Source organism: Oncorhynchus masou, chromosome 23 (assembly GCF_036934945.1).
Source record: "Oncorhynchus masou masou isolate Uvic2021 chromosome 23, UVic_Omas_1.1, whole genome shotgun sequence".
NCBI lineage: Eukaryota > Metazoa > Chordata > Actinopteri > Salmoniformes > Salmonidae > Oncorhynchus > Oncorhynchus masou.
The window spans coordinates 36833437-36858315 of NC_088234.1; the positions used below are offsets into that span (position 1 = coordinate 36833437).

The window sequence follows — 24879 nt, forward strand, 5'->3', positions numbered from 1 at the left end:
GTGAATTTATAGCACGACTTTTGATGTTCTTTGGTTGGGGTCTGAGCAGATTATTTGTTGCAATTGCAAACGTAATAAAATGGTGGTCCGATAGTCCAGGATTATGAGGAAAAACATTAAGATCCACAACATGAAAACAGGGTGACCTCAAAAATAAAAAAATAAAACAATTCTGAATGGTTTGTCCTCAGGGGTTTCGCCTGCTACATAAGTTCTGTTATTCTCACAGACATGTTTCAAACAGTTTTAGAAACTTCAGAGTGTTTTCTATCCAAATCTACTAATAATATGCATATCTTATTTTCTGGGGATGAGTAGCAGACAGTTGAAATTGGGCATGCTTTTCATCCAAAATTCCAAATGCTGCCCCCTATCCTAGAGAAGTTAATAGAAAATGACTGAAGTAAAAGACACCAAGTAAAATACTTCTTGAGTAAAAGTCTGAAAGGTTTTGGTTTTTAGCCAGGAGCACACCAACACTCAGACATAATTTACATACAAAGCATTTGTGTTTAGTGAGTGTCCCAGAACAAATGCAGTAGGGATGCTACCAGGGATGCTCTCTTGAGAAGTGTGTGAATTGGACAATTTTCTTGCCAAAATGTAATGAGTACTTTTGAGTGTCAGGGAAATGTAGTGAAGTAAAAGTAGGCAAAAATATAAATAGTGAAGTAATGTACAGATACCCCCCAAAAAATACTTTAGTACTTTACACCACTGCCCAAATGCCTGCACACCAGTACATTAGCATATTTGATATACTGTTACACACGCACTTAACTTATGTATGGAATACTATGTGATAAGGCCATGCAACCTGAGTGAGGTGCCGCTGGGTTCTGAGAATATGAAAATATACTTATTCATGTCACTGATGGAGTGCTAACGTTTAGAGGGGCTACACCAGATGTTAAGGGTTATAGGAGGAAGATATATAGTGGGTGCAACTAAACTTGGAATGTGTTGAGTGCAGGGAAGCAATTTACATGTGGCAGGCATTGATAAGGGGAGACAGGTGGCGATCTTAGAAACTAACAATGCCACTGAGGGAGAGAGGGTAATATATAACATTGATGGAGCTTGTGCATGGTCCGCCAGGCACAATACCAGAGCACAAACTTGTTATCTTTTTGGCCACTGCAGTTATCACAATTCAGGTCCACAGGTGTTTCCCCAACTCCGTAGTTGGTGAAGACATGGTGCATGTAGTTGATGACTGCGCTGCTGCCTTTGCTAGATGACGTGCCTTCATCAATCAAGTAGTTGACTTGTGGTATTCCTTCACAGCAGACGCCAAACAAGCCACACTTGCGAGGAGTTAAAAAATAGATGGGACCTGGCTGCATAGGTTCAGAACCTGCACACAACAAAATGATATTAAGATAAATTACAATTAATTCTCACCCCTGTCAATCTGTCTTTACACAGCTCAGTGAAAGGTATTTGCCTGCCTCCCATATATATATTATTTTTTGTGTATATCTATACATCCATCTATGTCCTTAATCGGTATAAAGGAGCAAATGTGGCTTACTTGTTGAGCAAAATCCAAGCTTGCTCGTTCAGTAGGGCCCCCAGAGACAACTGCAGTCTTCACAGGTGGTCTTGCAGTCAGCAACCATCTGGTAGACCGACCGGTCACTCTGAACAAGCAGGAGATGCTGCTCTTGCTTCTTCATCTTGGCTTACTGATATAGAATTTTGTTTTCAATTTAAATATATTTCAATTATTTTAATTGATCTGCAACCCAGCGTGTGTAAAGTTCTGGTTTAAATGAAACAGACAGAAATCCCAGCTCACAATTGGTCAATTCCAAGTTTATTCGCGAAAGCTCTCCCGTGCATATACAAAGATATTCCTTTTATAACATTCTCTTAACCTACGCAGATACATACACGCTATCATTAGGAGAGCTATCCTATCTACTTCTCTACAATTCTCACCACAGTTGATCACTACCCAACTGACAGTTACATTCCCCTCAAGATAAGGGAAACCTGGAGGGGTACTCCTTGTCCTCTCTTATCTCCCCAGAGTTAGAGCCGGGTCGGTTCAAACATAGGTTAAGGATTCACTTTGTTTTCTTTCGGAACACACATACATTCCTCTCTTCCCCAGTCCAACCTATTTGGACATATGTTTATCAGCTTTAATTACTCCTTGTCTATGCTACATAAGCTTTAATCCCTGATGGTTAATTTTCTGGGTAGAATTATTTAATCATTTATCTTCAACCTTTATAAATTATTTGAACACTTAACAGCTTCTGGCAGATTGGCAGATCTGAAGACCTGATAGTTGTTCCTCTGGCACTGCCAGCACAGGTCTGTCCAGGGCTTAGTGCTTGAGAAGTGGGGCAGCAATTTTCTCCACAGATTCCTGAAGGAAGACAGCCTGACGACACATACCTCTGAAAAATACAGAAATAATGTGAGATCAATAAAAGCAGTGCCAATCATTTTTGAGGTCAATTAACCTTTCTAGTGCAGTTGAACCCTCTCGACAACATTCCGCTGAAAAGGCAGCGCGCGAAATTCAAAAATATTTTAGAAATATGTAACTTTCACACATTAACATAAATCATCAATAAGGTTCCAACCAGAGAATTTCATTGTCTGAAGAAGAGCATTGGAACTAGAGCAAACTCTGTCGGGAGCGCGCGTTATGAGACCGAGTCTCTCTGCCAGACCACTCACTCAAAGAGCTATTATGAGCCCCTCCTTTATAGTAGAATCCTCAAACCAGTTTCTAAAGATGGTGACATCTAGTGGAAGTCCTAGGAAGTGCATCCTCATTCATATCTCGCTGGGATTTCAATAGGCATTGTTTTGAAAATCAATTTCTCACTTCCTTTTTGGATTTATTCTCCGGTTTTTGCCTGCCATATGAGTTCTGTTATACTCACAGACATCATTCAAACAGTTTTAGAAACTTCAGAGTGTTTTCTATCCAATACTAATAATAATATGCATATATTAGCATCTGGGACAGAGTAGGAGTCAGTTCAGTCTGGGCACGCTATTCATCCAAAAGTGAAAATGCTGCACCCTATCCCAAAAAACAATCAAAATGTGTTTATGTTTTAGATACCAAGTGTTGTCATCGATACCTTGTAGAGACGCCACACTGCTGCTTTTGTCACGGGGCGGCAGGGTAGCCTAGTGGTTAGAGCGTTGGACTAGTAACCGGAAGGTTGCAAGTTCAAACCCCAGAGCTGACAAGTACAAATCTGTCGTTTTGCCCCTGAACAGGCAGTTAACCCACTGTTCCTAGGCCGTCATTGAAAATAAGAATTTGTTCTTAACTGACTTGCCTAGTAAAATAAAGGTAAAATAAAAAAAATAAACATGGGATAGCAGCCGTTTTCCACCAAAGTGTTTGTGGCCTGGGTGGATTCCTGGTAATACTATTGCATTATCCTCAGTATAATTCTTGAAGTTCACCACTCGCTGCACGTCCTCATGCTTCAGATGTAACCTGTGCTTGCTTGGGCCAGCTCTCTTTTTGATGCTCTCATTAGGCCATTCTCCTTGTATGATTGGTGGAGTAGAGTCAGGCATATTCAACAGATGCTGAAAGACAAATTCCAGATACAAATATTTGAGCATTAATATACATTAGATATGAAATGGCATTCTGAGAACATCACTACACACAGTTCATACATGTAATGTTAGCTAGCTAGCCAGCCATATAATGTTAGCTGGCTAGCTAACAGCAAGCTTTAACTAGCAATACAAACCGATTGTCATAGCTAGCTAAAATTAACCAAATAGGTTCAATGTTAGCTAGCTGACATTAGGCTATACATTAGCAATGCGAAATTACATTGAGAAAACATCACTAGCATTACACACACTTCATACGTGTAAGTTAATGTTAGCTAGCAAGCCAGCCATCTAACCTCCGCTAACGTTAGCTAGCTAACTGCAAGCTTTAACTTGGGGACTTTTGTTTAGACATGTAACGCTCTCTAAAAATTTAACTAAAATCACAAACCATAGAGTAACGTTACTAGCAATACAAACCGATTGTCATAGCTTGCTAAAGTTAACCAAATAGGTTTAATGTCAGCTAGCAAGCCAGTCATCACACTCCAGCTGGCTAGCTAACAACAAGCTTTAACTTGCAATGAAAACAACTTTCTGACAAAATTATAAAGGTATAATATCTGAAACTGTAGCTAGATTCTTTCCCATGTACATGGATGAAAGCTTCAAGGCAGACTGCAACCCCTTTTATAAAATTTTCAGAGTCAGGATGGCATGATCGTCCTCCAGAAAGAAGTCCATTACAATGTTTTCCCACTGACCTTTGTCGATAGCGCCTGATAAGTTCAGGGCAGCAATGTTTTTGAGAGCAGTAACCTCATATTTGCAGTTCTCCATGGCTAACGTTATATATTTAGAGAGAACTGCAGTAGAAAGGATTATCTACACATAACGAGAAGCTAATTTTATAGACACAAGATGCAACACCGCAGAACAACCCAAACTCTCGGCATGTCCAGCCCACTCATTATCTCAGCCAATCATGGCTAGCGTGAAGGTTGCTGACTTTTTCTGTGGCTAAACCAACTAGGCTCGTAATTGAACAATTGTAGTCCTATTTACAGATGGCATACAAGTTTGTTATTAAGACACATCAAAGTTCACGTTTGAGAAGGCATTTCTGCCAAAAAAATGCATGTTATTAAAAACACACGTTTCACTTTCAAACGGCTCTCCTGTGAAGTCGTAACTTGTGATATACGCCTAGTTTCCTGAATCAGGTCACTTATGCTATAGCAAAAATAATAATTTGGTTGAGTTTATGAAGGCCTTGGGTAACATTAGAATACGATTTGTATCTTATTTGAAATAAATATGTAAAAACAATCAATTTTATTAGAGGAGTGCCTTTGTTACAACTATGAATCAGAAAGCATATGTGATGGAACATGGTAACAGCTTACTATTATAACAACAAATAAAAAATACCCCATCCACCTAGTACGGTCAAAAGACACACAGTCAAATGATAACAGTGAAGAGGCGACTTCGGAATGCTGGCCTTCTTGGCAGAGTTGTAAAGAAAAAGCCCTATCTCAGACTGGCCAATAAAAGATTAAGATGGGCAAAATAACACCAGACACTGGACAGAGGAACTCTGCCTAGAGGTCCAGGATTCCGGAGTCGCCTCTTCACTGTTGACGTTGAAACTGGTGTTTTGCGAGTACTATTTAATGAAGCTGCCAGTTGAGGACTTGTAAAGGTGTCTGTTTCTCAAACTAGACACTCTAATGTACTTGTCCTCTTCCTCAGTTGAGCACCGGGGCCTCCCACTCCTCTTTCTATTCTGGTTAGACCCATTTTGTGCTGTTCTGTGAAGCGAGTAACACAGCGTTGTACGAGATCTTCAGTTTCTTGGCAATTTCTCTCATGGAATAGCCTTCATTTCTCAGAACAATAATAGACTGACGAGTTTCAGAAGAAAGTTATTTGTTTCCGGCCATTTTGAGCCTGTAATTGAACCTGCAGATGCTGCTCCAGATACTGAACTAGTCTAATGAAGGCCAGTTGTATTGCTTCTTTAATAACGACAACAGTTTTCAGCTGTGCTAACATAATTAAAAGTGTTTTCTAATGATCAATTAGCCTTTTAAAATGATAAACTTGGATTAGCTAACACAGCGTTCCATTGGAACACATGAGTGATGGTTGCTGATAATGGGCCTATGTAGATATTCCAGTAAAGTCAGCTGTTTCCAGCTACAATAGTAATTTACAACATTAACAACGTCTACACTGTATTTCTGATCAATTTGATATGATTTTTTTTCTTCTTCAAAAACAAGGACATTTATAAGTGACCCCAAACTTTTGAACGGTAGTGTAAGTATTCAGACCCTATACTCAGTACTTTGTTGAAGCACCTTTGTCAGGTTATAGCCTTGAGTCTTCTTTGGTGTGATGCATGGCACACCTGTATTTGGGGAGCTTCTCCCATTCTTCTCTGCAGATCATCTCAAGCTCTGTCAGTTTGGATGGGGAGCATCGCTGCACAGCTATTTTCGGAGATTTGTTTTTTATTTCTATAAAGGTTTGAGTGAAATGTAGATGGAAAACTAACTCATCAGACAAAGGCTGATGAGGCATGTTAATGTATTTTTTTTAACGGGACTTTCAATGTGTCTTCTGCAGAGGCATAGAATGGGTCAGTCTCACCAGCTTCCTCTCCTTTGCCACTTCAACCCCCAACAATGCTGGACTGGTGAGGAATGAGCTTCAGCATGTCGACCTTCCCACTGGTGAGTTGTGCACATGGGCACGTATGCACTCACTTGCACACACACATCTATACTCTCAAGGTCTACACATGCACGCATGCCATAATGCACACAAACATGCACAATCCTTTCTGTGTTACTCTAAGGCACTTTTTTTTTCAGGTTTGGCCGCCTACTCCGGCCAAACCTGGAAGACGCTGGGCCAGTTGTGCGCTGCCCTATGGGACTCCCAATCACGGCTGGTTATGATTCAGCCTTGATTTGAACCAGGGTGCCTGTAGTGATGCTTCTAGCAATGAGATGCAGTACCTTAGACTGTTGCGCCACTCGAGACTTCCCTCCCCATAGCTCTCTAGGGATACACGTTCAAGTCTAAACACTCTCCATTACACTGTGAAAACACAGCTGGAGTGTGTCAGGGCTGGCAGTGAAATTGTATTGCACACTGCCCCAATGTTTCTCTCCCCTGTTGAAACTTGTCTTAATGACTGGGATCCCAGCAGGGAAATACTGTACTTATCAAGTCAAGCTCAGAGAGATGGTGAGGGGAAAGGAAAGGAAAGGAGAGAGAGGAATAAGGAGAAGAAGAGTTTGTGAGAGGATACAGGGATGACCATATAGTATGCAAGAGATGGAGAGCTCAGGAGACAGGGAAAATGACAAACACAATTAATTTGGGGTCCGTTCTTGTTTCAGCACCAGCCAAGCCTTTTCCACAGTTCAGTTGAAGGGTGAGCCACTCACTTACGACACCCAGGCTGGATAAATAGAATTGAACAGGCCAGAGCATTAGGTTTGGTGTTTGGCCCAGCCACATTAGAATTCAAAGGACTTACAAGGTTTTTTCTGCTGACAATACTTGTGGCGCCGGACATCGTGACCGGGAAGAATTGAAATTTACCGGCCATTTGAGAAATTTACCGGACCCATATGCATTGGGTGCATAACCCATTAGAGCGTCCGCCCACGGTGCTCAGAATGAGAGAAATCACATATTGGATTATTGTAATGCATCTTAACAGAACATGTAACTCGTGATGAAGAAGCCAGTAAAACATAATTTTCAAACATTTGCCTTCTGAACACCATTCTAAACAGTGCACCTTATAGCGGTTCCAGATGTCACAGAGATGAAAGTCTGTGTTAGAATGTGTTAGAACTTAGAATGAGGGGGGAGTCTTTGTGCCTTTGGCTTCTGGACAATACATTTGAAATGAAAACAGGCGATAGAACAGGCGAAAAATGGCATAGAGGTGGGTCCAATAGGGAAGTAAATGGAAATAAATTGGCCAAAATGCTATAATTACTCCTGTCTAAACATGAATAAAATACTTCACCAGAAAGCATGACTTGGCCACAGAGGAATTGAGTATTATTATCTTCTTTAAAAACAATTGCTGTGGATTGTTTCAAATCACAAGCTCGTAGACCTATGCCTATTTGGGAACCCCACAATTTGGGCAGCACGCAATAGACCTAGCTGATTATTGAGTTGCAGCTGTCAGTGAAAAGCATGTAAAATATTTTGGGGAGGGGTGTGTGGCGAATATATAGTTACGTTTCTCTCCAGTAGTAAATGTGCAGTCAATCCCTGTCATTTGGTTACATTCATTTATGTTAATGCATGTATTCATTACAGTCATTTACCGTTGTCATTCTCGGAGTGGAAACGTTGCTTGCAGAGTTCATAACCTGCTACACGTGTGAGAAACTAGTTTTAGTTTATTTCATCATCGTCATTTGTTATCATGTTATAATTTTCTTTTGTTTGGAATTTTTCCGTGTGAGTAAAAGCACGTGTCTGGTTTCTCCGTCCTGATAACAGTAATTGAGACGGTGATCAGAAGCTGTGGGTGACGCGCACACACAGGCAGAGACACAGACAGGCAGAGACACAGACAGGCAGAGACACAGACAGGCAGAGACACAGACGACAGGCAGAGACACAGACAGGCAGAGACACAGACAGGCAGAGACACAGACACTACTCCCCAGTCTCTTCACCTGCAATCTTGCCTTGTGTCACTTCATCTGCGTCCCTTTTGCCCCTGCAACAAACATCTTAGGCAGTTGTTTGGAGTTCCCACCTCTCCTACTTGTGCTTAGTTTGGGTTGCTGTGCTCTCTCACTCGTACATTTTACAGGCATCCTCCTTTAATGTACTCTGCAAAGTGCATCAGCATTTTTTTGGTGTAGTAGAGTACAACTGAGGTGTATTCTTGTTTTTGCCTTCTGCCATTTTGAGTAGTTAAGGGACACTTGATTCATGAGAATATTATATTGTTTGTGAGTAAAATAAGTTCGCTGCAGCAGATCTATAGTGGCACATTCTCTTAGCTGGTGTAAAATCAAAGTTAATACCACCACGTCTTACAACTGTAATGCAGGGGTTCCCCAGGGATCCATCTTAGGCCCTATACTCTTTAGATACTATATAAATGACCAGGATGTTGAATGATTTCATGCTCTATTTTTCTCTCGATCTCTCCTTCCTCTCCTCTCCCAGGCAGGTGCTTTGCATTCCGAGGCGAACAGGGGAATGACGAGCCTGCCATTGAGATGATGAAAGTGTCTCATCTGAAGTGAGTCCCCTACACACAGCCACTCTTTACACCTGCCACACTCACGTATGCACACACACCCTTCACCTTAACTGCCACTGTCGCCTCTTTCTTTGTCTCCCCACCGGGTGTTTTTTTTATTAAGCCTATGTGCCGTCAAGGGATATCCATTTCCTTTAATTGTTCAGGGCATACTCTCTCATTCTGTTTCTGCTACTGAGCTGTTGTCAGAAGCACATGCTTTTGATGGCTAAAGGCCCTCTAAAGAGCTCTCTGCGTGCATGCATGAAGGAGGGAAGGGAGGGGAGGGAGGGATTGAGAGAAAGGGCGAGCCAGAGATTGTGAGGGGTAAAGAGAGTGTTAGACAAAGAGGGAGGGTGAGAGATTTACCTTTGCAAGGGCTCAGCTGTCTCATCAGGACAAAGTACCCTTAATGAAACTTCAGACAAAGTACTGTAGCAGTGTAATGCTTCTGCTCTTTGTCTCTGTTCCCTGAGATCTAATTTATATTCTGATGCTATTTGTTCTTTCCCTAGAACAGCATGAACTCCAGGACAGCACAGGGCACCCTTCACACAAAGAATGGATGTTTGAAATCTGTTTGTGCTTGCTTGCGTGTGTACGGATATGTGTGTCTTTGAGAAAGTGTCCCATAGAGCACATAGGGATGATTTTGATGGTACAGACTGTGATGTTCCTGTACTGCGGTGTGTATGTTGTACCCTACAGGCAGTACCTGGTGGTGGTGTTCAGAGACAAGCCTCTGGAGCTGTGGGATGTCAGGACCGGCACCCTGCTACGAGAGATGGCCAAGAACTTCCCCACTGTAACTGCACTGGTACTGAACACACACACACAGAAACACCATAGCATACATGCATATACATAGGCATTGCAAACTGAGGCAATACTCTCCAAGAGTCTTTGTGTTGATTATTCTGTGTCTATCCAGTGCGTTCGGAAAGTATTCAGACCACTTTACTTTTTACACATTTTGTTACATTACAGCCTTTTCTAAAATATTTATTTTTTTAAATTATCATCAATCTACACACAGTTCTACATAATGATGACAAAACTAAAAATAGGTTGGAACCACCCAAGACTCTTGTTAGAGCTGGCCGCCTGGACAAACTGAGCAATTGGGGTAGGAGGAAATTGGTCAATTAGGTGACCAAGAACCCAATGGTCAATCTGAAAGAACTCCAACTTTCTTCTCTAGTGATGGGAGAATCTTCCAGAAAGACAACCATCTCTGCAGTACTCCACCAATCAGGCATTTATGGTAGATTGGTCAGATTGATGCCACTCCTTAGTAAAAGGCACATGACAGTCCACTTGGATTTTGCCAAAAGGTACCTAAAGGACTCAATGACTGTGAGAAACAAGATTCTCTGGTGTGAAAATCCAAGATTGAACTCTTTGGCCTAAATGCCAAGCGACACATCTGGAGGAAACCTGGCACCATCCCTATGGTGAAGCATGGTGGTGGCAGCATCATGCTGTGGGGATGATTTTCAACGGTAGGGACTGGAACATTAGTCAGGATCAAGGGAAAGATGAACGGAGCAAAGTACGTAGAGATCATTGATGAAAACCTGCTCCAGATTCCTCAGGACCTCAGACTGTGGCGAAGGTTCACCTTACAACAGGACAATGACCCTATGCACACAGCTAAAACAATGCAGGAGTGGCTTTGGGACAAGTCTGCATGTCCTTGAATGGCCCAGCCAGAGCCCAGATTTGAACCTGATCTAACACCTCTGGAGAGACCAACGCTCCCCATCCAACCTGACAGAGCTTGAGAGGATCTGCAGAAAAGAATGGGAGAAACTCCACAAATACAGGTGTACCAAGCTTGTAGCGTCATACCCAAGAAGACTGAAGTCTGTAATCGCTGCCAAAGGTGTTTCAACAAAGTACTGAGTAAAGGGTCTGAATACTAATGTAAATGTAATATCTCAGTTTTTTTATAATTTTTATATGTTTACAATAAAATCTAAAACCAGTTCTTTGTCATAATGGGGTATTGTGTGTAGATTGAGGGAAACATTTAATTTCAGAAATTTTCGAATAAGGCTGTAATGTAGCAAAATGTGGAAAGGTCAAGGGGTGTGAATACTTCTGAATGCACTGTACTCCTGTGTACACATATTTTTATATTTTCAATTTGGAAGATTAGTTGGGAAAGTTATCCTCTCTCAGCAAGGACGTCGCTACATTAGTCCCAAGAAAAACGGATAAATGGAGAGTGATGTGGGCTGGAAAGTCTGAGACACTGCAAATAGCAGCCACAGTAACGTTAATAATACATTTTCTCCCCAGCCCCTTACTGCCTGCTCATTTCCACATTGATTGCACCCTCCGGGCAAAATGGGGCAGTTGTTTTGGCCGCAATCCTGAATGATGAAACAGGGTATGGGAAAGAGTGGAGCTCTTTTGTGAATTTGTGGGTGTGGTTCCAAAGAAAATGTATGATTAAAAAAAAAAAAAAATCTCAACGTTTGTCCACCAACAATCGTGTTCTTCAAGATGTCAGGCAGCTGAAGAAATCTCCATGAACTTTGTGTGTGTGTCTGTGTGGGTCATGCACTTTTTGCGTTTGTGTGTGCAGGAGTGGTCCCCCTCCCACAATCTGAAGAGTCTGAAGAAGAAACAGTTGTTAGCACGGGAGGCCATGGCCAGATATACCACTCTGTCTGACACCGAGCAGAGCAGCGTGGAGTCCTCCGTTATCAGGTCAGAGAGCAGGGGGCATGAAGGGGGGTGGGTTGCACCTCAGCACTAAGACCTAGAGTTTTGCCAAATGGTCAGAAAAAAACTCCTGGCCCTACTCATCATAAATTCATTGAACATTCTCGATGTGTCTTTCATAATATTGTGTGTGTGTTTCTCGGGGTGAGACGTGGTGTAGGTACAGTGGGGAGAACAAGTATTTGAAACACTGCCGATTTTGCAGAGGTCTGTCATTTTTATCATAGGTACACTTCAACTGTGAGAGACGGAATCTAAAACAAAAATCCAGTAAATCACATTGTATGATTTTTAAGTAATTAATTTGCATTATTATGACCCCTCTATGGGAAGGTCTCTCATGAACACGTACACTACCTTTCAAAAGTTTGGGGTCACTTAGAATAGCAAAAAAATGTGTCCATTAAAATAACATCAAATTGATCAGAAATACAGTGTAGACATTGTTAATGTTGTAAATGACTATTGCAGCTGGATGGAATATCTGCATAAGTATATAGAGGCCCATTATCAGCAACCATCACTCCTGTGTTCCAATGCCACGTTGTGTTAGCTAATCCAAGTGTATCATTTTAAAAGGCATATTGATCATTTGCAATTATGTTAGCACAACTAAAAACTGTTGTCCTGATTTAAAGAAGCAATAAAACTTGTTGAGTATCTGGAGCATCAGCATTTGTGGGCTCGATTGCAGGCTCAAAAAGAAAGACCTTTCTTCTGAAACTCGTCAGTCTGACCTTGTTCTCAGAAATGAAGGCTATTCCATTCGAGAATTTGCCAAGAAACTGAAGATCTCGTACGATGCTGTGTATTCCTCCCATCACAGAACAGTGCAAACTGGCTGTAACCAGAATAGAAAGAGTGGGAAGCCCCGGTGCACAACTGAGCAAGAGGACAAGTACTTTAGTGTCTAGTTTGAGAAAGACTCCCCACAAGTCCTCAAATGTCAGGTCCATTAAATATTACCTGCAAAACACCAGTCTCAACATCAAAAGTGAAGAGGCGACTCCGGGATGCTGGCCTTCTAGGCAGAGTTCCTCTGTCCAGCGTCTGTGTTCTTTTGCCCATCTTAATCTTTTATTTTTATTGGCCAGTCTGAGATATGGCTTTTTCTTTGCAACTCTGCCTAAAAGACCAGCGTCCCAGAGTCGCCTCTTCGCTGTTGACGTTAAGACTGGTGTTCTTTGATCAATTAGCCTTTTAAAATGATAAACTTGGATAGCCAGCACAACGTGCCATTGGAACACAAGAGCAATGGTTGCTGATAATGGGCCTCTGTGCGCCTATGTAGATATTCCATAAAAAAATCTGCCGTTTCCATTTACAATAGTCATTTACAATATAAACCATGTCTACACTGTTTTTCTGAACAAGTTAATATTTTTGTAATGGACAAAAAATGTGCTTTTTTAAAAAAAAAACAAGGACATTTCTAAGTGACCCCAAACTTTTGAACAGTAGTGTATCTAGTCATGAGTGGATGATCGTTGGCCGGAATGTATTTATAATATATTGTACACTGCAAATTGACCACAACTCAGTCCAAAAATACATTTTATTTGAAAATAACAATTTCATACCTTGATCACATTGAGACACGATCAGGTCACTTTTTATTTATGGGAATACTTGGGAAAAGACTTGTTAAATTAAACACATTTTTAGCTGAATTCCTTGTCTTTTTTTGACAAAAACTAAAATCTAATAGGGGACAAAAAATTATGTTGTCTGGTTTTGCCCTGCGTGTTGCTAACCCCTGATCTAGCACTGGCTTTATCAGTGGTCCTCACTCGTAAAATGTGTTTGTATGTGTCTATAGTCTTCTGCAGGATGCAGAAAGTAAATCGGAGGGAGGAGGCCAGGCCATCTCAGCGAGGGAACACTTTGTGTTCACAGACACAGACGGACAGGTGTACCACATCACTGTCGAGGGGAATACCGTCAAAGACGGTGCCCGCATTCCCCCAGACGTGAGTCTTAATCTCCTCTCCCATCTTCTCCTTCATGGATGCTGATCTAATGCTACTGTAATTGTACATGCTAAGTCTACACTCTACATTCTCCTCTTTACTCTCCAGTAGAGGTCGTCAGATTAATTGCAATGGCCGATTAATTAGGGCCGATTTCAAGTTTTCATAACATTCGGGAAATCGGTAATTTTGGATGCCGATTTTGCCTTAAAAAAAGAAATGTACACCTTTTATTTAATATTTATTTAACTAGGTAAGTCAGTTAACCTGTTGAAACTCTGGGGGCGCTATATCATTTTTGGATAAAAAGACGTGCCCGTTTTAAGCGCAATATTTTGTCACGAAAAGATGCTCGACTATGCATATAATTGATAGCTTTGGAAAGAAAACACTCTGACGTTTCCAGAACTGCAAAGATATTCTCTGTGCGTGCCCTAGAACGTGAGCTACAGGCAAAACCAAGATGAAACGGCATCCAGGAAATCAGCAGGATTTTTGAGGCTCCGTTTTCCATTGTCTCCTTATATGGCTGTGAATGCGAGAGGAATGAGCCTGCCCTTTCTGTCGTTTCCCCAAGGTGTCTGCAGCATTGTGACGTATTTGTAGGCATATCATTGGAAGATTGACCATAAGAGACCACATTTACCAGGTGTCCGCCCGGTGTCCTGCGCCGAAATTGGTGCGCAAACCTCAGCTGCAAGTATTTTTCCATGGAATTCAGAGAAGAAAGCAGGCTTCCACGAACGATATATCAATGAAGAGATATGTGAAAAAACACCTTGAGGATTGATTCCAAACAACGTTTGCCATGTTTCGGTCGATATTATGGAGTTAATTCGGAAAAAGTTTGACGTTGTTGGTGACTGAATTTTCAGTTCGTTTCGGTAGCCAAATGTGATGTACAAAACGGAGCGATTTCTCCTACACAAAGATTCTTTCAGGAAAAACTGAACATTTGCTATGTAACTGAGTCTCCTCATTGAAAACATCTGAAGCTCTTCAAAGGTAAATGATTTTATTTATTTGGTCATCTGGTTTTTGTGTAAATGTTGCGTGCTAAATGCTATTCAAAATGCTAAGCTAGCTTAGCATACTCTTACACAAATTAGTGAATTGCTATGGTTCAAAAGCATATTTTGAAAATCTGAGATGACAGTGTTGTTAAGAAAAGGCTAAGCTTGAGAGCAGGCGTATTATTTTCATTTTATTTGCGATTTTCAAAAATCGTTAAGATGCGTTATGCTAATGAGCCTGAGGCTGTATTCACGATCCCGGATCCGGGATGGGGAGTATCAAGACACAATCTTATTTTCAATGACGGTGGATTAACTGCCTTGTTCAGGGGCAGAACGACAGATTTTTACCTTGTCAGCTCAGGGATTCAATCTTGCAACCTTACGGTTAACTAGTCCAACGCTCTAACCACCTGCCTCACGAGGCGAATGCAGTAAGAAGCCAAGGTAAGTTGCTAGCTAGCAATAAACTTAATCAATCATAATCACTAGTTATAAATACACATGGTTGATGATATTACTAGTTTATCTCACGTGTCCTGCTTGCATATAATCAATGCAGTGCGCATTCGCGAAAAAGGACTGTCGTTGCTCCAACGTGTACCTAACCATAAACAGCAATGCCTTTCTTAAAATCAATACACAGAAGTAATATATTTTTAAACCTGCATATTTAGTTAAAAGAAATCCAGGTTAGCAGGCAATATTAACCAGGTGAAATTGTGTCACGTCTCTTGCGTTCATTGCACGCGAGTCAGTGTATATGCAACAGTTTGGGCCGCCTGGCTCATTGCGAACTAATTTGCCAGAATTATGACATAACATTGAAGGTTGTGCAATGTAACAGGAATATTTAAACTGATGGATGCCACCCGTTAGATAAAATACGGAACGGTTCCGTATTTCACTGAAATAATAAATGTTTTGTTTTTGAGATGATAGTTTCCGGATTCGACCATATTAATGACCTAAGGCTCGTATTTCTGTGTGTTATTATGTTATAATTAAGTCTATGATTTGATAGAGCAGTCTGACTGAATGGACACTAGCAGGCTCATAAGCATTCATTCAAACAGCACTTTCGTGCGTTTTGCTAGCAGCTCTTCTGTTTATGACTTCAAGCCTATCAACTCGCGAGATTAGGCTGGTGTAACGATGTGATGTGAAATGGCTAGCAAGTTAGCTCATGTTCTATTCAGTTACTCATGCTCGTTATCCGATTAAATGTGTTTCTTGCATAAATGCAATCTGACATCCAAGTTGTTTCAACTGGAAGAGTACTTTATTTTTCTTAATTACCCTATGAATGCCTTGCTTATTACCTTAATTGGGCCCTAATGTTTTATAAGCCGATGAGATGACATTTGAAACCATTCCAGTAAGAAAGGGAAGTTTGGTGGTAGTTTCAGCATGTCTCTGAGTAAGTGTTCAACCCACTGCACACTATAAATGTTATGCGACCCCATAATCTCAAGCTGCACCTCATAAACTTCTTGAGTGCCTCACACCTGTCCTAGAGCCGTCTGTCCCTCCGTAGCAGGTATGAGAAGAGGTGGTCAGTGCGAATGCACCCATCTTCCACTGTTCTAACTTGATTCTCTGCCTCAGTCACCCTTTCACAGAGTCCCTTAACAGATTGTTCCAGCTTAGCTATGGGAGCTTGTCATCTTACTCAGGCTTTTGTTCATCTCCTGTCGGAATTTTCTGCATTGTTAGAATTGTGCTCACTTTGCTTGCCTGTGACGTGGGTGCGCATCACCATCGTCGGCACTATGTGGCGAGGTACTGCGGCTCCTCATGTCGTTTTGTTTTCCCTTCGGGACTGACTTCCTCAAATTGCTGTTTTTTCTTTTATGCCTACTCACACTGAATCTATTCCAGGTGTTTAACACAAACTTGGGGTATAAAAAAAGGTGACTGGAGGTAGATTTAGTTTAGGATGGATGTTGCTGTGCCTAGCAAACAGCCATTAGATAGATGACAGAAAATGCAGCTCTTTCTCGATCTCTTACCGGGGGCAGAATGAGTACAGCCTGTTTATAAATTATAGTTTTGGGGGGATATTAATCAAGAGGGATTAGTCCTATTTCTGTTCTGCATGTGGTGTTCCGAGTTTATGCTCTTACAGAATTCTGCATGCAGGATTTTAATTGGGTGTTTGTCCCATTTTGAAAAATCTTGTTTTGTAATCGGACCCTACACTTCGCTGCCATATATAGTGCAATTTGTTAAATTTTTTATTTTAATATTTTTTGCCAGATCCTAATTGGTGCGTCTAATTTGATAGATATTTTAATGGCATAGAAAGCCCTCCTTGTTTTGTGTTTCAAATTGTTTTGTCACAAATATGTACAGTGCCTTCGGAAAGTACTCATACCCCTCAACTTCTTCCACATTTTGTTGTTACAGCCTGAATAAAACATGTATTAAATAGATTTATATATCCATTAGTGAAATTATAGCAAATTGCTTGGGAAAATGAAATACAGAAATGTCAGATACCCCTGAGTCAATACATATTAGAATCACCTTTGGCAGCATTTTACAGCTGTGAGTGTTTCTGGGTAAGTCTATAAGAGCTTTGCACACCTGGATTGTACAATATTTCTTCAAGCTCTGTCAAGTTGGTTGTTGATCATTGCTAGACAAGTCTTGCCATAGATTTTCAAGCGGATTTAAGTAAAAAATGTAACTAGGTCACTAATGAACATTTAATGTCATCTTGGTAAGCAACTCCAGTGTATATTTGGCCTTGTTTTTAGGCTATTGTCCTGCTGAAAGGTGCATTTGTCTCCCAGTGTCTGTTGGAAAGCAGAATGAAACAGGGTTTCCTCTAGGATTTTGCCTGTGCTTAGCTCTATTCCGTTTCTTTTTAAGCTAAAAAAATTATCTAGTCCTTGCCCATGACAAGCATACCCGTAACATGATGCAGCCACCACCATGCTTGAAAATATTAAGAGTGGTACTCAGTGATGTGTTGGATTAGCACCGGACATAAAGTATTTTTGTTGTTGCAGTTTTACTTTAGTGCCTTATTGCAAACAGGATGCATGTTTTGGAATATTTTTATTCTGTACCTGCTTCCTAATTTTCACTCTGTCATTTAGGTTAGTCTTGTGGAATAATTACAATGTTGTTGCTCTGTCTTCAGTTCTCATTACAGCCATTCAACTCTGTTTTAAAGTCACAATTGGCCTCATGGTGAAATCCCTGGGAGGTTTCCTTCCTCTCCGGCAACTGAGTTAGGAAGGAAAACTGAATATTTGTGGTGACTGGTTGTATTGACACAATATCCAAAGTGTAATTAACTCCCTAGAGTTGATTTGATTCACCGCCCTGTCAATCTAAGTAACATAATAAATAAATCAAAATCTGTCAATTTAAGCGAGAGATCTGCCGATGTCGCAATTCCACATCTGTGGTGAAAGGCGGCAGAGCTGGAGCAGTGTTTGTCGCACCATGAGACAAAAATCGTTCTACTCATGAAAACGTCTCTAGCACCCGAAACTGTTGGACCATTGTGTGACCACTCTATGGGAAGTGGAGACTCATGAACACAATGCTGTTCTCGGTTTTGCTCATAAGTGTCATGGGACTCATTTGAAGGTAACCAGTACCAGTTAAAAACAATGGAAGTACCCCAAAAAAGGGGTTAAATATGTGTAAAAAAAATATTATAATACACTGCTCAAAACAAATAAAGGGAACACTAAAATAACACATCCTAGATCTGAATGAATACTTTTTTCTTTACATAGTTGAATGTGCTGACAACAAAATCACGCAAAAATTATCAATGGAAATCAAGTTTATCAACCCATGGAGGTCTGGATTTGGAGTCACACTCAAAATTAAAGTGGAAAACCACACTACAGGCTGATCCAACTTTGATGTAATGTCCTTAAAACAAGTCTAAATGAGGTTCAGTAGTGTGTGTGGCCTCCACGTGCCTTTGACCTCCCTACAAAGCATGGGCATGCTCCTGATGGGGTGGTGGAACGTCTCCTGAGGGATCTCCTCCCAGACCTGGACTAAAGCATCTGACAACTCCTGGACAGCCTGTGGTGCAACGTAGCATTGGTGGATGGAGCGAGACATGATGTCCCAGATGTGCTCAATTGGATTCAGGTCTGGGGAACGGGAGAGCCAGTCCATAGCATCAATGCCTTCCTCTTGGTGTTTTCTGGCAAATGCCAAACATCCTGCACGGTGTTGGACTGTAAGCACAACCCCCACCTGTGGACATCGGGCCCTCATACCACCCTCATGGAGTCTGTTTCTGACCGTTTGAGCAGACACATGCACATTTGTGGCCTGCTGGAGGTCATTTTTCAGGACTCTGGCAGTGCTCCTCCTTGCACAAAGGCGGAGGTAGCGGTCCTGCTGCTGGGTTGTTGCCCTCCTACGGCCTCCTCCACGTCTCCTGATGTACTGGCCTGTCTCCTGGTAGCGCCTCCATGCTCTGGACACTACGCTGACAGACACAGCAAACCTTCTTGCAACAGCTCGCATTAATGTGCCATCCTGGATGAGCTGCACTACCTGAGCCACTTGTGTGGGTTGTAGACTCCGTCTCATGCTACCACTAGAATGAAAGCACCGCCAGCATTCAAAAGTGACCATAACATCAGCCAGGAAGCATGGAAACTGAGAAGTGGTCTGTGGTCACCACCTGCAGAACCACTCCTTTATTGGGGGTGTCTTGCTAATTGCCTATAATTTCCCCCTGCTGTCTATTCCATTTGCACAACAGCATGTGAAATGTATTGTCAATCAGTGTTGCTTCCTAAGTGGACAGTTTGATTTCACAGAAGTGTGATTGACTTGGAGTTACATTGTGTTGTTTAAGTGTTCCCTTTATTTTTTTGAGCAGTGTATATGATTATATATATTTTTTTACACATATTTAACACCTTTTTTGGGTACTTCCAGTTTGGTTCATCCTTGGGAGTAATTTCCAAATGCCTGAAGGTGCCAAGTTCATCTGTACAAACGATAGTACGCAAGTATAAACACCATGGGACCATGCAGCCATCATACCGCCCAGGAAGGAGATGCGTTCTGTCTCCTAGAGATGAACATACTTTGGTGCGTAAAGTGAAAATCAATCCCAGAACAACAGCAAAGGACCTTGTGAAGATGCTTGAGGAAACACGTACAAAATTATCTATATCCACAGTAAAATGAGTCCTATATCGACATAACCTAAAAGGTTGCCTCTGCAAGGAAGAAGTCACTGCTCCAAAACCTCCATAAAAATGTCAGGCTACGGTTTTCAATGGCACATAGGACAAAGATCGTAGAGAAGTGTCCTCTGGTCTGATGAAAAAAAAAAAAACTGTTTGGCCATAATGACCATCGTTATGTTTGGAGGAAAAAGGGGGACGCTTGCAAGTCGAAGAACACCATCCCAACCTTGAAGCACTGGAGTGGCAGCATTATGTTGTGGAGGTGCTTTGCTGCAGGAGGGACTGGTGCACTTCACAAAATAGATGGCTTCATGACGCAGGAAAAATATGTGGAAATTTTGAAGCAGCATCTCAAGACAAAAGCCAAGTTAAAGCTTGGTTGCAAATGGGTCTTCCAAAAGGACAATGACCCCAAGCGTACTTCCAAAGTTGTGGCAAAATGCTTAAGGACAGCAAAGTCAAGGTATTGGAGTGGCCATCACAAAGCCCTGACCTCAATCCTATAGAAAATTTGTCAGCAGAACTGAAAAAAATGTGTGCTAGCAAGGAGGCCTACATCCCTGACTCAGTTACACCAAGTCTGTCAGGAGGAATGGGCAAAATTCACCCAACTTATTGTGGGAAGCTTGTGGAAGGCTACCTGAAACTTTTCACCCAAGTTAAACAATTTAAAGGCAATGCTACCAAATATTAATTGAGTATGTAAACTTCTGACACACTGGGAATGTGATGAAAGTAGTAAAAGCTTAAATAAATCATTCTCTCTACTATTATTCTGACATTTCGCATTCTTAAAATAAAGGGGTGATCCTGACCTAAGACGGGGAGTTTTTACTTGGTTTAAATGTCAGGAATTGTGAAAAACTGAGTTTAAATGTAGTTGGCGAAGGTGAATGTAAACTTCCGACTTCAACTCTATACATACATACATGCATACATGCAAACATACATGCGCATACAGTGGGGTAAAAAAGTATTTAGTCAGTCACCAATTGTGCAAGTTCTCCCACTTAAAAAGATCAGAGGGGCCTGTAATTTTCATCATAGGTACACTTCAACTATGACAGACAAAATGAGAATTAAAAAATGCAGAAAATCACATTGTAGGATTTTTTGATGAATTTATTTGCAAATTATGGTGGAAAATAAGTATTTGGTCAATAACAAAAGTTTATCTCAATACTTTGTTATATACCCTTTGTTGCCAATGACCGAGGTCAAACGTTTTCTGTAAGTCTGCACAAGGTTTTCACACACTGTTGCTGGTATTTTGGCCCATTCCTCCATGCAGATCTCCTCTAGAGCAGTGATGTTTTGGGGCTGTTGCTGGGCACACGGACTTTCAACTCCCTCCAAAGATTTTCTATGGGGTTGAGATCTGGAGACTGGCTAGGCCACTCCAGGACCTTGAAATGCTTCTTACGAAGCCACTCCTTCATTGCCCGGGCGGTGTGTTTGGGATCATTTTCATGCTGAAAGACCCAGCCACGTTTCATCTTCAATGCCCTTGCTGATGGAAGGAGGTTTTCACTCAAAATCTCATGATACATGGACCCATTCATTCTTTCCTTTACACGGATCAGTCGTCCTGGTCCCTTTGCAGAATAACAGCCCCAAATCAAAATCAAATCAAATCAAATCAAATTTATTTATATAGCCCTTCGTACATCAGCTGATATCTCAAAGTGCTGTACAGAAACCCAGCCTAAAACCCCAAACAGCAAGCAATGCAGGTGTAGAAGCACGGTGGCTAGGAAAAACTCCCTAGAAAAGCCAAAACCTAGGAAGAAACCTAGAGAGGAACCAGGCTATGTGGGGTGGCCAGTCCTCTTCTGGCTGTGCCGGGTAGAGATTATAACAGAACATGGCCAAGATGTTCAAATGTTCATAAATGACCAGCATGGTCGAATAATAATAAGGCAGAACAGTTGAAACTGGAGCAGCAGCACGGCCAGGTGGACTGGGGACAGCAAGGAGTCATCATGTCAAGTAGTCCTGGGGCATGGTCCTAGGGCTCAGGTCAGTTGAAACTGGAGCAGCAGCACGGCCAGGTGGACTGGGGACAGCAAGGAGTCATCATGTCAGGTAGTCCTGGGGCATGGTCCTAGGGCTCAGGTCCTCCGAGAGAGAGAAGGAGAGAATTAGAGAACGCACACTTAGATTCACACAGGACACCGAATTGGACAGGAGAAGTACTCCAGATATAACAAACTGACCCCAGCCCCCGACACATAAACTACTGCAGCATAAATACTGGAGGCTGAGACAGGAGGGGTCAGGAGACACTGTGGCCCCACCCGAGGACACCCCCGGACAGGGCCAAACAGGAAGGATATAACCCCACCTACTTTGCCAAAGCACAGCCCCCACACCACTGGAGGGATATCTTCAACCACCAACTTACCATCCTGAGACAAAGCTGAGTATAGCCCGCAAAGATCTCCGCCACGGCACAACCCAAGGGGGGGGCGCCAACCCAGACAGGATGACCACATCAGTGAATCAACCCACTCAGGTGACGCACCCCCTCCAGGGACGGCATGAGAGAGCCCCAGCAAGCCAGTGACTCAGCCCCTGTAACAGGGTTAGAGGCAGAGAATCCCAGTGGAAAGAGGGGAACCGGCCAGGCAGAGACAGCAAGGGTGGTTCGTTGCTCCAGAGCCTTTCCGTTCACCTTCCCACTCCTGGGCCAGACTACACTCAATCATATGACCCACTGAAGAGATGAGTCTTCAGTAAAGACTTAAAGGTTGAGACCGAGTTTGCGTCTCTGACATGGGTAGGCAGACCGTTCCATAAAAATGGAGCTCTATAGGAGAAAGCCCTGCCTCCAGCTGTTTGCTTAGAAATTCTAGGGACAATTAGGAGGCCTGCGTCTTGTGACCGTAGCGTACGTGTAGGTATGTACGGCAGGACCAAATCAGAGAGATAGGTAGGAGCAAGCCCATGCAATGCTTTGTAGGTTAGCAGTAAAACCTTGAAATCAGCCCTTGCTTTGACAGGAAGCCAGTGTAGGGAGGCTAGCACTGGAGTAATATGATCAAATGATGTTTCCACCCCCATGCTTCACAGTAGGTATGGTGTTCTTCAGTAGGTATGGTGTTATCTGGAACTCAGCATTCTTTGTTCTTTGTCCTCCAAACAAAACAAAGTTATATTTTGGTTTGATCTAACCATATAGCATTCTCCCAATTTGGATCATCCAAATGCTCTCTAGCAAACTTCAGACGAGCCTGGACATGTACTGGCTTTAGCAGGGAGACACGTCTGGCACTGCAGGATTTGAGTCCTTGGCGGCGTAGTGTGTTACTGATGGTAGGCTTTATTACTTTGGTCCCAGCTCTCTGCAGGTCATTCACTAGGTCCCCCTGTGTGGTTCTGGGATTTTTGCTCACCGTCCTTGTGATCATTTTGACCCCACAGCGTGAGGTAGATTTTCAGTGGTCTTGTATGTCTTCCATTTCCTAATAATTGCCCCACAGTTGATTTCTTCAAACCAAGCTGCTTACCTATTGCAGATTCAGTCTTCCCAGCCTGGTGCAGGTCTACAATTTTGTTTCTGGTGTCCTTTAACAGCTCTTTGGTCTTGGCCATAGTGGACAGAGTGTGACTGTTTGAGGTTGCGGACAGGTGTCGTTTATACTGATAACAAGTTCAAACAGGTGCCATTAATACGGGTAACGAGTGGAGGACCGAGGTGCCTCTTAAAGAAGTTACAGGTCTGTGAGAGCCAGAAATCTTGCTTGTTTGTAGGTGACCAAATACTTATTTTCCACCATAATTTGCAAATAAATTCATTAGAAATCCTACAATGTGATTTTCAGAAAAATTCCTCATTTTGTCTGTCATAGTTGAAGTGTACCTATGATGAAAATTACAGGCCTCTCTCATCTTTTAAGTGGGAGAACTTGCACAATTGGTGGCTGACTAAATACTTTTTTGCCCCACTGTATATCATTTTAAAGCTAGTCTCGTTGTTAATCCCACCATAGTGTCCGATTTTCAAATAGGCTTTTCAGCGAAAGCACTACAAACAATTGTTAGGTCTCCACCAAACCACAATAAGCACAAAGGAAAAAGAAACGCATGCAATAATCTGAGATGGTGCTCAAAAGTAAAAACACCTCAGCCGCAAAGATAGCGTCAACATAAACAAGAAATTACATGATAAATATTCCCTTAACTTTGATGATCTACATCAGAAAGCACTCCAGGAATCCCAGGTCCACAATAAATGTTTGTTTTGTTCGGAAATGTCCTTTATGTCCAAATACCTTCTTTTGTTAGCGCGTTTGGTATACATATCCAAACGCTAATTCTGGTCAGCGTTATCGGACAAAAACTTCAAAAAGTGAAATTACCGGTCAAAGAAACATTTCAAACTAAGTACAGAATCAATTATTAGGATGTTTTTAACATATAGCTTCAATTAAGTTCCAACCGGAGTATTCCTTCTTGTCTACGTGAGCAATGGAACGCAAGTGACGACCATGAGGAAAAAGTGCGACAACAAAATGGCTGCTTGATGGATATGATATATTCTGCTCTCATTCACTCCCACAACAACATAGAAGCCTCATTATAATTTCTATTCATGGTTGGCATCTAGATACACGTGTTATACACAGAATTAAAGATATACTTCTCCTTAATGCAACCGCTGTGTCAGATTTCCAAAAAACTTTACGGAAAAAGCATAATCTGAGAACGGCGCTCAGAGCCCAAAACAGCCAGAGGAATATCCGCCATTTTGGAATCAACAAAGTTAGTAACAACACCATAAATATTCACTTTCCTTTGATCTTCATCAGAAGGCACTCCCAGGAATCCCAGTTCGACAATAAATTAATGATTTGTTCCATAAAGTTCCATCATTTATGTCCAAATAGCCACTTGTTGTTACCGTGTTCAGCCCAGTAATCCATCTTCATGAGGCGCGAACATTTCGTCCAGACAAAAACTCGAAAAGTTCCGTTACAGTCCTTTAGAAACATGTCAAACGATGTATGTAATCAATCATTAGGATGTTTTTAACATAAAACATCAATAATGTTCCAACCGGAAAATTACTTTGTCTTTAGAAAAGCATTGGAACGAGAGGTAACCCTGTCGGGAGCGCACGT

At 41.8% G+C, this 24879-nt stretch overlaps 1 protein-coding gene across 2 annotated transcripts in view; it reads left to right on the forward strand.

The window, feature by feature from the left end:
* wdr11 (WD repeat domain 11) overlaps positions 1-24879 on the forward strand; it is a 175160-nt gene that overhangs the window by 91696 nt on the left and 58585 nt on the right. For both annotated transcript variants that reach the window (XM_064931970.1, XM_064931971.1), the window contains 5 exons: positions 6184-6290; positions 8776-8851; positions 9560-9668; positions 11445-11569; positions 13404-13554. In XM_064931970.1, the coding sequence (XP_064788042.1) occupies positions 6184-6290; positions 8776-8851; positions 9560-9668; positions 11445-11569; positions 13404-13554 (568 nt within the window). The remainder of the gene's footprint in view (positions 1-6183; positions 6291-8775; positions 8852-9559; positions 9669-11444; positions 11570-13403; positions 13555-24879) is intronic.